The sequence below is a fragment of the Globicephala melas genome, chromosome 11, assembly GCF_963455315.2.
Source record: "Globicephala melas chromosome 11, mGloMel1.2, whole genome shotgun sequence".
NCBI lineage: Eukaryota > Metazoa > Chordata > Mammalia > Artiodactyla > Delphinidae > Globicephala > Globicephala melas.
Window position 1 is genome coordinate 48278426 of NC_083324.2, and position 13910 is coordinate 48292335.

The 13910-nt window shown below is 43.5% G+C and overlaps 1 protein-coding gene and 1 long non-coding RNA gene across 6 annotated transcripts in view; both read right to left on the reverse strand.

The window, feature by feature from the left end:
• Positions 1-2488: 2488 nt before the first annotated feature.
• On the reverse strand, positions 2489-9820 carry LOC138842894 (uncharacterized). The gene is made up of 3 exons (XR_011377856.1): positions 9725-9820; positions 9087-9161; positions 2489-2585 (listed from the first exon to the last, which is right to left on the reverse strand). It is a non-coding gene; the product is annotated as an uncharacterized lncRNA (long non-coding RNA).
• An 887-nt stretch (positions 9821-10707) lies between these two features.
• GOLGA4 (golgin A4) overlaps positions 10708-13910 on the reverse strand; it is a 105382-nt gene continuing 102179 nt past the window's right edge. For all 5 annotated transcript variants that reach the window (XM_060307280.2, XM_030830127.3, XM_060307279.2 and 2 more), the window contains one exon: positions 10708-11404. Coding sequence is in view for 1 of the 5 variants with exons in the window: in XM_060307278.2 (XP_060163261.1) it covers positions 11381-11404 (24 nt within the window). In the remaining 4 variants the exon portion in view is untranslated. The remainder of the gene's footprint in view (positions 11405-13910) is intronic.

A 13910-nucleotide genomic window follows, 5' to 3' on the forward strand; every position in this document is an offset into this window, starting at 1 on the left:
ACAGCTGCCTGGGAAGATCGGGAGGCTCTTACGCCCCAGCACGCCTCTGAGAGCTTCCACCAAGCCTCTGTGAGAGCAGCCACGTTGCTCACACACAGCCGTCCAAGGTCAGAGGACAGGGGACCCCACGGAACCCACCACAACTGGCAGGCAGAGCATCACAGCCAGGACCTATACAAAACTCAAAGATGGGATGGCCCAGGGATAAAAGTTCTCCCTCTCTCCTTACAGCTGCAGGATCTGCATGCTGGCCTATGGTGATACTGCACTAGAAAAAAAAAGGGGGGGGGCACAGTTACCCATACCCCCTTGCAATATGACTTTGCAACACTTCTCATTAAAGTGGAGCCTGTGTCCCCAGCCCTTCAATCAGGCTGGCCTGGTGACTTGCTTTGACCAACAGAATGTAGTGGAAGCGATGGCGTGCAGGGTGGGAGCCTGGGCCTCAAGGTCTGCGGGCTCTTACCTGCTCCCAGCCCCCTGCTATGCTGCCCGTGAACAAGCACGCGCTCCCTGCTAGACTCGGGCTGATGACGCAGCAGAGACCAGGCGCCCTGGCCCCTGGACCAGCCAGTCTCAGCGGACACAGAGTTGACTCTGGGTGCATGAGTGAGCCCAGCTGAGATGGGAAGAATGCCCAGCGGATCCAGCCCAAAGGGCCACCCTGCAGAGTTATGAGCTTGATAAGTGGGGCTGCTTTAAGCAGCAAACATTAACTGATACATCCAACCGATGTCCACAGGTGACCAGGAAGAATTCAGTCACCACTGGTTGACAACACATCTTTGGTGAAGGATTATTCAATAAGACTTTAAACCTCAATTCTTGGCACAAGAGAGTGTGGGCTGAGGCCAAGCGTGGGAATGGAAGGCAAAGCCCCGAGGGAAGGACCAGCAAGGGTGGGGTGGGCCCAGAGGTGCACATGCAGGACGGCACGCCTGGGCAGCCCTCCGAACCACACCCCGTATCAGGCCTGCGACCCCACGCCTCTGCCTACCAGCCCGACACACACAGGCAGTTGCTCCCTGGAGCTCACATCACCAGTGCAACCCCAGATGACCCCTTCTCAAGAGGTCACAGGCCCCCTGTTCACCAGAGTCTGGACGCCATGGTCCTGCAGTCTGAAAGCTACGATGAGGAACAAGGTGGACCTTCAGGCCAGTCATCCAAGGGGCGTGGGGAAAAACACCCCCTCCCCCACCTCCCACTGCCGACACAAGCTGGAGAAAGCTGCAGGGGAATCAGAGTCACAAGACAAGAGTAAGGGTTTCACTTAAATCAAGAAAGCAAAAGAAGACTTCAGAGCAGAGATGGAGGATATCGGTGACTTTGCTAACGATTTAGCGTGAATTTGATAGGGCCCAGTGGAAGGTCTGGAATCATTAAGTTCAGGGTTCAAATCCTGCCTCCTGGATTACTGGCCTACAGCTTCTTGACGTCCATGGTGACCCAGTTTCCTCACCTCTGCCTGTTCACGAAAGTTGAAGAAAATAAGGCATGCACAGTGCAGAGTGTAAAGTGAGTCAGCCAGGGCCAATTTGTTTCCATCCTACTGTTCTGACACCTTAAGTTTCAACCACCGCTTCTGATGATCAAAAATGTTTCAGGGCTTCCCTGGTAGCGCAGTGGTTGAGAGTCCGCCTGATTATGCAGAGGACACGGGTTTGTGCCCCGGTCTGGGAAGATCCCACGTGCCGTGTAGCGGCTGGGCCCGTGAGCCATGGCCGCTGAGCCTGCGTGTCTGGAGCCTGTGCTCCGCAACGGGAGAGGCCACAACAGTGAGAGGCCCGCGTACCGCAAAAAAAAAAAAAAAAAAGTTTCAATGACCATCTTATCTGCTCTTTCTGTCTCCTGAGTGCACTCTCTCTCCTCTCCCTCCCCACCCATCTCTGGTTATGCAGTGCTAGCAGATTCCATTACTCCCAAGGAAAGAACCCAATTGTATATCATCTACCACAAGACCATGAGGCTCCTGACATTTTCTGATCCTTGCACATTTTCTTGCTCAAGCTTCTATCCTTGTCACGGCTCCATAAAGCCCAGTTTCACCTTTTAAAACAACTAAGGTAAAACCCTAATGAGTCAAATGGGACAGCAACACCTACACCCCTGGGAGGGCTTGAACGAGTCAGTGGGTCCTGAGTCCCTCATGCTGTGAGAAAAAGATGTTCCATAAATGCTCACTTCCTCTTTCTCCGTCCTCCCTCTTTAAAGGGGAGTAGTGAGCTCTGTGGGTGCCCTGAAGTGAATCTAACATTAGCTATTAGCGTGTGTAAAAGAGAAGGCAAATAGTCTTGTAAGAGCAGAAGGAGGGAGAGAAGGAGGGAGAACGAAACAGAGAGGCAATCAAAGGGAAAGACATCAGCCCTGTCCACTTCCACGGGATGCAGAGGTGGCCCTTTCATTCAGGGACACACCTGTCAGGCAAACAGATCTAGACAAATGCAAAGGGAAACTCATTCCAACCACGAGGGCAACCTACCTTGTCCTTTGATGGTCAACCAAGGACTGCCAGCCACCAGGAACCCCACCAACAGAAAGAAAAACATTCACAAACAGGACAACTAGACCCAAAGAAAATAGAGCTGTAGGATAAAGAAGGAAAAAAAAATTTTTTTAATTCTAATTAGTATTTTCAGAGAGATTTAAGAGTAAGTTTCATTAGAAAACTACTTCAGTTAAAAAAATTAATACTGAATTTATTAACATCACAAATGTAGAACCTTATTTAAGTTCAGCTTATTAATCTCATTATTGTAATTATAAATCTACCAAATTTCAAGCAATTATTTTCAGAACGTTTTTATAACTTCATTAAATTCTCTTTATATTTGAAATTGCTACATTAATAAATTTATCATACTTTATCTTATTTATAAGCATTTCGTGTATTCACCTGACTCCAAAAATCTTCCAAGTACTTAAGTATTTCCTTATTTAACCAAGGTTGATAAATCTAACTGATAAAACTTAAAATAATATGTATCTTCTATGTTAAATATTCTAATGTGGTTTATAAACTTAATAAGGTTTCAGCTTAAAATCACAAATCTAAATCAATTCTTCAATTATAATTTTTAAAATGAATCCAAGGCTAATTTATTAGCTAATTTAATATGCCAAGTTATCTTAAAAATTCAAATAACCCAGGACTTCCCTGGTGGCACAGTGGTTAAGAATCCGCCTGTCAATGCAAGGGACACAGGTTCGATCCCTGGTCTGGGAAGATCCCACATGCCCTGGAGCAGCTAAGCCCGTGTGCCACAACTACTGAGCCTGTGCTTTAGAGCCCACGAGCCACAACTACTGAAGCCTGCGCGCCTAGAGCCCATGTTCTGCAGCAAGTGAAGCCACCACAATGGAAAGCCCGTGCACCACAACGAAGAGTAGCTCCTGCTCACTGCAACTAGAGAAAGCCCCCGTGCGGCAATGAAGACCCAATGCAGCCAAAAATAAATAAATCTATTTACTTATTTAAAAAAATATACAAATAACCCCAAAATATTAGGACCATCAACTTGCTTCACTTCAACATTTATATTCAATTCTAAATTCAGAATCATCCTAGAGAATGATCATGTCCTTCTAAACAATTTTTGGCCAAGTCTGAGTGTTGAATTAACCTGTGGGAGATTTGGTTTCTCCTAAATTTGTGGGTGTCCGATAGGGTGAAAATCTCAGCGTAGAGATTGTGCGAGCAGGTGTTCAGATGCTGCAGGGGACTTGGAGGGCTGTGGCTCTTTCTCGGCTGGAGTCCTGCTTCCCTGAGAGCCCAGGGTGTTTTGGCATCTGACCCTCAGGCCCAGCCCCCAGCTCCAGAATAGACCTCCCCCAGGGCTTCTCGCTGGGAAAGACACCTGACTTCTCAAACCTGAAGACATGGAGGGTCCTGGTGCCTCTACCCCTTCTCTGCTGAGGATCTGCCCCCTATCCAGGCTGGGCCCCTAGACTGGCCAGAGGCCTCTCAGTGCCTTCACTGGTCCTGGGAGCAGCCTCCCACACACTGCCAGTTTGGACCTAGGAGTGACTGACTTACTGTATGAAAGAACAATTGGGGCCAGAGGAAACATATATTAGAATCAGAAGACAAGTCCAGGGCAAAGAAAGAGAACAGAAATAATCAAGCCACCAGGGGCAGCCCAGCTGCTCAGATTCTCTGCAGTTGAAGCCTTGGAATCTGTATTTTAAAAGCTCCTTGGGCCATTCTAGTTTTAAGAGTTATGAAACGTGGGACCTAAATTTGGCACCAAGCTTCCATGTGGCCAAAGCAAAAAGGGAAACGTTACATGATACATAAAATTGTTCTTGTTGCCCAAAAGAGAAAATATACTGAAACTTTCCCCGGCACTTGTCTGTAAAATAGATTTCTTACATATTGGTGACTCGTAAAATAGGTGTAAAGAACATATAATCATTGACTCCCTGAAGTTCTTTCTTATGGTGGCCTTTGAGTAAAGCCTAAGGCACAGTCTGAAACACAGATGAGCAAAAGCAGTTCTGCAGGGAGCAAGGAAACATGGGCTAAGCATGCTCTTCCTGTTGGTCTGAATACATCCAAAGAAACTTTTTAAAAGCCTTTTGACGGCAGAATCTTTTTCAAACAAAACCTAATGTAAAACCTCAATATATAAAACAAATAAAAGTCAAGCAGCTCTAAGTGGAAAGGAGGCCCAAAACCCTGCGTTTTTGTCCCGCCCCTGCCCCTACCGGGTTCCCTGAAGCACCCCCGTCAGGGAAACTTACAGTTGTGATGGCAAACAGGTCTGATACACTGTATGAACTCAACTGATTGGTAGTGGCCGTACTGAGTTGATAAGTATTTTGATAAATTGTTTGCATTAAGGGCCCCAAATCTTCACACCCTCACTGCAGTCACACCCTTATAAAGCGACTTTGTGAATCCTCCTTTCAAGAGATGGTGTGATTTTCCCCACCCCTTAATTCTGAGTTTGGCTTAGGTTGTGCTATAAGCAGAAGCTTCCAAAAGGGCTTGCAGGTTGCCATTTCTGCTCTTGCATCTGTACCTTTGTTACCAACCAGGGTCCTTGGACTCATTTAATCAGTAGAAATTGATGAGGCCAGATGAGAATTTCAGGCAAGGCTCTATTGGGACTCGTGTTGCAGCATAAGGGAGCGAAAGCAAGTAATAAGTTGCCCTTGCTCACAAGGGGGGCTGGCCCCTTAAATAGGGTGAGGGTAGGGGCAGACTGGTGGGCTGGGCCGGAGGGGTGGCTTAGGTGATCTGCTCATCCTCTCGGTGGCACTGTGCGCAGGGGGCAGGTGCAAGTACCCTGCTTTTGCTCCCGGCACTTCAGAGGGGGCAGTTGGGTTTTGGTCTTTCTGTATCACATTGTTCATAGTTTGCCCCAGCTGCTCATGCACACAGGTTTTTTTAGTCCCTTATAGTTTCTTGTATTCTGTTGCTCCAGGAGAGTTTGTCCAGGTACAAGCACTGCAGCACAGGGTCCCAGGTCCCAGCCCATCTCAGATCCCTGGCATGGTGAGTAAATGGCCAAGCCAGGACTCGAAGCCTGGCAGGCTGGTCCCAGAGCCTGCACTCACAGCCAGCATGCAATGTCACCTCCCCAAGAGATTAGGGGAAATTAAGCTCTTTGGACAGATTCTTTCTCTGGGCCTAAACTAATCTTCAAATCCAACATGGCTCAATCCCAAAAGAAAACACAGTAGGAGTGAAAACAGGGAAGGTCGGGGACTTCCCTGGTGGTCCAGTGGTTAACACTCCCTGCTTCCAATGCAGGGGACGTGGGTTTGATCCCTGGTCAGGGAACTAGATCCTGCATGCTGCACAGTACGGCCCCCGCCCCTCAAAAAAAAGAAAGAAAAAGAAAACAGGGAAGCGATTCCTTCCAGTTGTACTCATTTCTGCTGGTGTATCCTGATCAGTTGTGATGTGTTACAAGTAACTGGTTCCTTAAAATATTAATATTTGTAACTAACTGACTTATAAAGCAAATTAAACAAAGTCCAGGTTCTGCCCATAATTCGGTTCCTCTTGTTCCCTTGTGTTCCCACATGCCTCCTCAAGAGAGAAAGAAGTCTTTAAAAATTTTCCCACTCTTAAAAAATTTTTAATTACAAAGAAGGTACTGGTACATTTTCTCTTCTTTCTTAATTCACTTGTCCATCCATTCATTCATTTATATTCGATACATGCTTATTGTGTGCTTACTACATATGCTAGGTCGTAAGGACACAACCATGGACAAGACATAATTTGCCTGGCCTCTTGGAGCTTTCATTCTAGTACAAAGAAAACAACAATTTTTACTGAGGGTAGGCAATACTTGATGCCATAAAAAAAACTAAAGGAGGATGTGGAAGAGATTGGGCGGAGGTGACCAGGGAAGACCATTATGACCACTATTGTGAATTAACTGTATATGCTTCTAGTTTATATTTATTAAAAATATGTGTATCTGGGCTTCCCTGGTGGTACAGTGGATCCGCCTGCCAATGCAGGGGACATGGGTTTGAGCCCTGGTCCAGGAAGATCCCACATACCATGGAGCAACTAAGCCCGAGCGCCATGGCTGCTGAGCCTGGGCTCTGGAGCCTGCGAGCCACACCACCTGAGCCCACGTGCCACAACTACTGAGCCTGCACTCTAGAGCCCGCGAGCCACGACTACTGAAGTCCACATGCCTAAAGTGCGTGCTCCGCAACGAGAAGCCCGCGCACCACAACCAAGAGTAGCCCCCGCTCGCCTCAACTAGAGAAAGCCCACGCCCAGCAACAAAGATCTAAATCAGCCAAAAATAAATAACTAAATTAATTAATTAAAAAAGTGTGTATCTGGAACAATATGCAATAAATATATACTAAATATAATCACATTGCATAGGAGACCTGCTTCTGGGAGGCTGGGGTAGACATACTTCTCCCTAGTCCTCCCAAGTACAACTGAAAACCCTGGACACTGTATATAAAACAAACCTAAGAAGACTCTGAAAGGTGGAGAGGAGGAGGCAGACTGGCCAGGACGCTTGGGACCTGAGGAGTGACATGCCATGAGTTCCCGAGGCTTTCTCTGCCTCATATACAGCAGACTTGGACCTGAAGAAACTGGCTACCTGGAAACCGGTAGCAAAGAACCAGGAAAGGGGCAGCCTAGCAAGACACAAAGCTTTTAGACAACCACGGCTCCACTCCAGCCACACACCAAAAGAAACCTCCAGCAAAAAACAATGACCCCCCTCCCAACCCTGTCAGCAAAGGCCCAGTGGGGAGCCTAGACCTCTAACAACTGCCAAGCTATAAGGACGGACCCAAAACTCATGCAGGGTGATGTCAGAGAAGGTTGAGCAGGAAGCAGGGACTTTCATCCCTGGTGGGTAGCAATGAGACCTCCCAATCCCACCCATCCCCATGATGTCAGTGGAGACCATATGGGAAGCCTGGACTTCCACCCCCACCAGCAGCAACTAGGTCCCCTCCCCTTTCCTGCTGGGGTAGAGGGAGAGGAGGCCCAGGGGAGAGTGGACTTTCACTACCACCCAAAGGTAAAGAGGTCTCCCTCCCTACCACCCCTCCCATGGTTCAGTGGAGGTCTAGTGGGCAACTGTTAACTCTACATCCCCACCCAGCAGTGATGAGGAGACCCTCTCCACCTTGGGTGTCAATGAAGGCCTAGTAGAGAATCTGGATTTCTATCCCATCCTTTATCGGACAAAGACTTTAAAGCAGCCAGCATACATATTCTTCAATGAGCATTACAAACATGCTTGAAATAAATGGGAAAACAAGGTCTCACCAAAGAAGCAGAATATCTCTGCAAAGAAATGGAAGATATAAAGACCCAAGTGGGAATTTTAGAACTGAAAAATACAATGACTGAAATTAAAAACTCAATGGACAGGTTCAACAGCAGAATGGAGGGGACAGAGAAAAGAGTCAGTGAACTTGAAAACAGAACAAGAGAAATTACTCAATCTGAACAACAGAGAGAAATTAGACTGGAGGAAAAAAAACGAACAGAGCCTCAGGGACTTGTGGGACTATAACAAAGGATCTAACATGTCATTGGAGTCCCAGAAGGAGAGCAGGGAGAGGAGAAAGAGGGTAGAGCTAAAAAAAATACTCAAAGAAATAATGACTGGGGACTTCCCTGGTGGTCCAGTGGTTAAGAATCCGTCCTCCAATGCAGGTGACGTGGGTTCAATCCCTGGTCGGGGAACTAAGATCCCACATGCTGCGGAGCAACTAAGTCCGCATGCCACAACTACTGAGCCCATGTGCCACAACTACGGAGCCCACACACCACAACTAAAGAGAAGCCTGCACATCACAACTAGAGAGAAGCCAGCATGCCGTGACGAAGAGCCCACATACTGCAACTAAGACCCGACACAGCCATAAATAAATAAATAAATACTTTTAAAAAACCAAAAAAAAAAGGAAAGAAATAATGGCTGAAAAGTTCCCAAATTTGGCAAAAGACATAAACCTGTAGACTCAAGAAGCTGGGCAAACCCTAAGATAAACCTAAAGAAATCCACACCAAGACACTACATAGTCAAACTTCTAAAAACTAAAGACATCACTTTATCCTGCAAAAATATTTTCTTTTGCATGTGTCAGTTTTCACTAAGTTATGCTACAGTAACAAACGATCCCCAAATCTCAGTGGCTTATAATAATAATAATTTCTCACTCTGTTACACGTCTGGTCAATGTGTCACTATCCCAGGGTCCAAGCTAAGGGAGAACCCATTAACTCAGTCTCATGGCAGTGATAAAGCAGCAATAGCTGAACTAAGCAAGGGCTCTTAAAACTGCTGCTCAGATGTGGCAAAGTCATGTCCACTCAAAACTCATTGACTAAAGTCACACAGCCAATCTCAGTGTTGGTGGAGAAATGTATTTCCACCCACTACAACAGTAGGTACTTCAAAGTCAGATAACGAAGTATGTGGATGCATAACCCAAATATAGGGAGGGAGAGAAGAATTGGAAACAACAATCCAATCTACCACAATCTGCTCACTGGGTCATAAGGATTCATTTCCTTCCTGGTTGCCCGTAAATTACATTAATTAATGCTCTCAAAGACTTCCCAAAAGTCTCACCCAATCATAGCATCAGACATAATGTCCAGGATCTCATGAGCCACACTGGATCCTGAGTTAACTTTTCTTGGAAACCTGGAATGAAAAAGACAAATGATATGTTCTACTCACTCCCAACACACAGTAGTGGAAAGAGAAATGACAGACATGGAAACACACTACACATTCCCCATTTAAAAGGGGAGGGCAGCCCAATCTGGGTGTGAGGTAAGCAAGAAGCAGCCTTCCTGCAGCAGGGGAATAAGCAATTGGAAAATTATAAGAGATGTACCCATAGCTGCATTTTAACTGCATTTAATCGTCAGAGTAAAATTTTAAACGGCCATATTGTTTACTAAGTGTCATATGTTCACACATGTTTGGCATTTGGACACTTCTGAAGAACGTAACAAACAACAAAGCCTGACTAAAGAGGATCCCAAAGGAAGGCACCAGGAAATTGTTATTATTACAATGGCCGGAGGATGGAAAGAATGTCGCGGCCTTGCCTGCACCCTCACCCGCCCCCGCACTGCCGCCACGGAGAGTATGCTTCAGGCATAGCTATTTCAATGCAGCTTTAACACTTTAACCAAATATGGGTGAAGCCCAGCTTTGAAACGTAGTGTTCTAAGAGTGTACTGACTCTGAATGCTCACCCGTGCGTCACATCTTTGGAATGTTTGGGGAAAGGGTGCCAGACAAACCTGGCACACAGTCTTCTGAAGTGTGTCCGTGTTTGGCAACCAAAGGCTGTTGAGAAAAAGACAGGTTGGTCCTGGATTGTTCTTTCCAGTGTGCTTACAATATGAATAGCAAGACTGTCATGGAGTACTGAATGAAAGTGACTAATTACACACAACCTAAATGTTCAACAGTAGAGAACATGGCGTTAAATGATGGAATATTGAGGGTAAAATATTAGGCAATTAAAAATGTTTTCACAAGGGGCTTCCCTGGTGGCGCAGTGGTTGAGAGTCCGCCTGCTGATGCAGGGGACACGGGTTCGTGCCCCGGTCCGGGAAGATCCCACATGCCACGGAGCGGCTGGGCCCATAAGCCATGGCTGCTGAGCCTGCGCTCCGCAATGGGAGAGGCCACAACAGTGAGAGGCCCACGTACTGCAAAAAAAAAAAAAAAAAAAAAAAGTTTTCACAGAAATTTTAATGGGCCTTAATATAAACAGAATTATAAATGTAGTCATGTGTACACACACACACACACACACACGGCCTATCCTTCTGTACATCCATTCACACATTAGAAAAATACTCAATAATTAAATGCATAAAAAAAAATATTGGGCTTCCCTGGTGGCACAGTGGTTGAGAGTCTGCCTGCCGATGTAGGGGACATGGGTTTGTGCCTCGGTCCGGGAAGATCCCACATGCCGCGGAGCGGCTGGGCCCGTGAGCCGTGGCCGCTGAGCCTGCGCGTCCGGAGCCTGTGGTCCGCAACGGGAGAGGCCACAACAGTGAGAGGCCCGCGTACCGCAAAAAAAAAAAAAAAAAATCCAAATGCTTAGCTATTCAGCTCTCTTGACAAATAGTTCCTCATTATATTCACCCAGATACAACATAAATTCTTAACTATTTTGAAATAGATTTCAATTTAGGAAAAAACACAATAAGCACATTTTATATAGTAAATAAACTTTATTTATCTGTTCTTCTGAGATGACATTGCCAACAGTCACAGATTTGCATACGATACAGTTATGTATTGACTATTTACAATTTACAGTAGTATTTTTTCCTCTGAAAAATATAAGTACAAAAGCTAAGTAAACAATGAGGTACTGCCATTTGGATTTATCATATGTCATAGCTTAAAGAACTAGTCTTTAGCAAATATTCAACAAATCAATCTGGATAAAATAGTCAATTAAATGCTCTAATATATCAGGAAAAAGTCCACTAAGTTCCACCTCAAAATGTATTGCACAAGTCTTTTAAAAAAATCACCCTAAAAATAAATAGGAAAGGCAAGCAGTTCTTTAAAAAGAGGGACAAAAAGAATGGAAGAAAGGAACATTAAATGAGCCCATAAATCAGGTTAAGTTATTCAAAGTATCTTTTAAACAACACAAAACTCTTCCCAACAGAAAAACTGAAGAATCCCCCCCCAAAAAACTATCACCATTTCTCCACTGATATAATCTATTTTAAAGGCAGTCTGCAATCTTTCTGTGGCCAATGTCAGATTTTTCTTGGTCTTCTGGCTACATGAGGGGCCCTGAATAACAGCTTCGTTCTCTAAGAACAGCAAACGTGCACAGTTTTCCAGGCCTGCCCAGCATCACTCTCCCCACTTCTTCAAGATGAAGGCCGGAGCCATGACTGGAAAAGAAAAAGGGTTAGGATAAAGAAAGAAAGAAAATGACATATGTATACTACTATGTATAAAATAGATACCTAACAAGAACGTACTGTATACCACAGGGAGCTCTACTCAATGCTCTGTAGTGACCTAAATGGGAAGGAAATCTGAAAAAGAGGGGATATATGTATCTGTGTAACTGATTCACTTTGCTGTATACCTGAAACTAACACAACATTGTAAAGCAACTATACTCCAATAAAAATTTAAAAAGAAAGGAGGAAGGAGGGAGGGAGGGAGGGAGGGAGAAAGGGAGGGAGAAAGAAAAACCTTTTAAAGCTAACTTTCGTGAGATTTATTTTTTCAAGTTAAAGTAAAATTATATCAAGATTATATTCTATGGTCTGAGGACTGAAGCAGAAATATTCTAAGTATTAAATCCTAAAGGAATCTTCTAAAAATTACTGTTCTTGGAATGACCTTTTAGTCAGCAGTCCTGGAAAGCAGTATTTTTAAGTGAAATCTGGAACTGCAACCTTTCAGCACATATTGAAGGCTACCAGGTCATGACCGCAGAAAGCCAGGAGTAAACGTGCTGACATGGCAGAATCTCACAAGAACGCAGACTGGATTTAAGAGGACAAAAGGTTCTTCCTTTTTCCCTAATGTAATGATTTTTCTACATATTGCAGTTCTCACAGGATGCCAGGCATGGTGGCGGAGGATAACAGCATTTTGGTGTGAAAAAGCTATGTATGCCTCGTGAAATTAACAAACTTAATTTTAAAACCGTAATCTGCTATGAAACATGATGCTAAACCTTCTTAAAAAGGTTTCTCTAATTAAGATGCTAAAAGCCAGTGGTCAAATCAAGTATGAGGTTAAAAATGCATAAAAATAAAATACCAAAAAAGATTAAGTAATAGAGACAAACTTTTCAAATATATTTTAGTTCTAGAGAGAGTATCAAGGTCTTCTCAACTTGTAAATGAACAATATAATCCACCACTCGTGATCTATCTCCAAGAGTTTACTATTTATAAAACTTGTTCAACATTCATGTTAGTCCTAGAAACGTAGAGAAGGTAAGAAAAAGATCTCCTATGACATTTAAAACCCTTTGTCAGTTATTACTTTCAAACGTTAGCTTGCACTGTTGCAGGAAAAGAAGTTCATGCATGATTCAATAATGCTGCACAATGTCAATGTCATGAGAGACCCAAAAAAGGCTGGGAGAACTTTTCTAGTTCAAAAGAAACCTGAAGAACATGACGACAAAATGCGATGTGCAATCTTTCAATGGATCCTGGAATTTTAAAAATTATGAGACATTATTTGGAAAAATGTGGATATTTACTATATATTAGATAAGAGCATTGTGTTAATATTAAATTTCCTGAGAGTCGTAACTGTATTGTATGTAGGAAAAGGCCCTTGTTCTTAAAGATACTTGGTAAAGTATTTAGTTTATGTTTGCAAGTAACTGTCAAATGCTTGCAAGCACCATGTTTGCAAGCAACTGTCAAACGTCACAGAGGGAAAAATATATATGGAGAGAAAGCAAGAGTGAGAGCAAGTGAGAAAATTTGGCAAAATGTTGATAACTGGTAAATGTAGGTGGAGGGTATATGGATGTTCATTGTACTATTTTTACAAATCTTGTTTGAAATTTTTCAAACTAAAAGCTGAGGAGACAATCAATCAACGGAAATGCTACAGAGTATACCTCTCAAGTGATAAATGATACTATTTAAATGCAATAACAAGCATGATACAGTATTTATAATATTATAAACAAAGGTAAATGTTAAGACTTATTGAATTAGATTTGGGATTTACAAGACTAATGACAGTTTTAGAAAATCACTAAGGCAACTGACATTAAAAATAAAAATGAGATTCAAATGTAGGCAGAAAGGATATTTAAAGCAAAAACGTTAAAAAATGCTATATATTAACATTTTAAAACTTGATACTGTTAGTTGAACACTAGCTTAATAATCAGAGAACCTTTAATTTAATTATAATTAAGTTCTATAGATTGTGATACAGCTTATTTGTCACTTGTGAAAATTCTTGCAAGTTTGAGGTAAAGACGTACCCTAAATTTTTAGGGGTGCTAAATCACACTAACAGCATGGATAATATGTGGAGGTGATGGGAGGGGTGTTTAAATGTGAGGACAGCCAACTGTGTCCAAACTTTTTAGATGCCTCCCCCTCATTGTAATAATATGTTAATTAAAAACAGCCACATTCAATTAGAGCAGGCTGCCTAAGGGTCTCCTCCTCAGGACAAATGTGCTACTTCGTTATACTGCATGATCCCAGGAAGTAATAAAACTGCCATTTATTTTAAAATCAATTTTACTAGTGCTCATTATTTCAGATTAGCCTTGACTCTAAGAAGGCTTTACAATATTTTACATTCTGGATTCGCGAAATACAGCACCTTTATCTAGAAAATGATTTTTCATTTTTCTCTCATAATCTTTATTAACTTCAAAGACCATTCTTGAGAAATAAA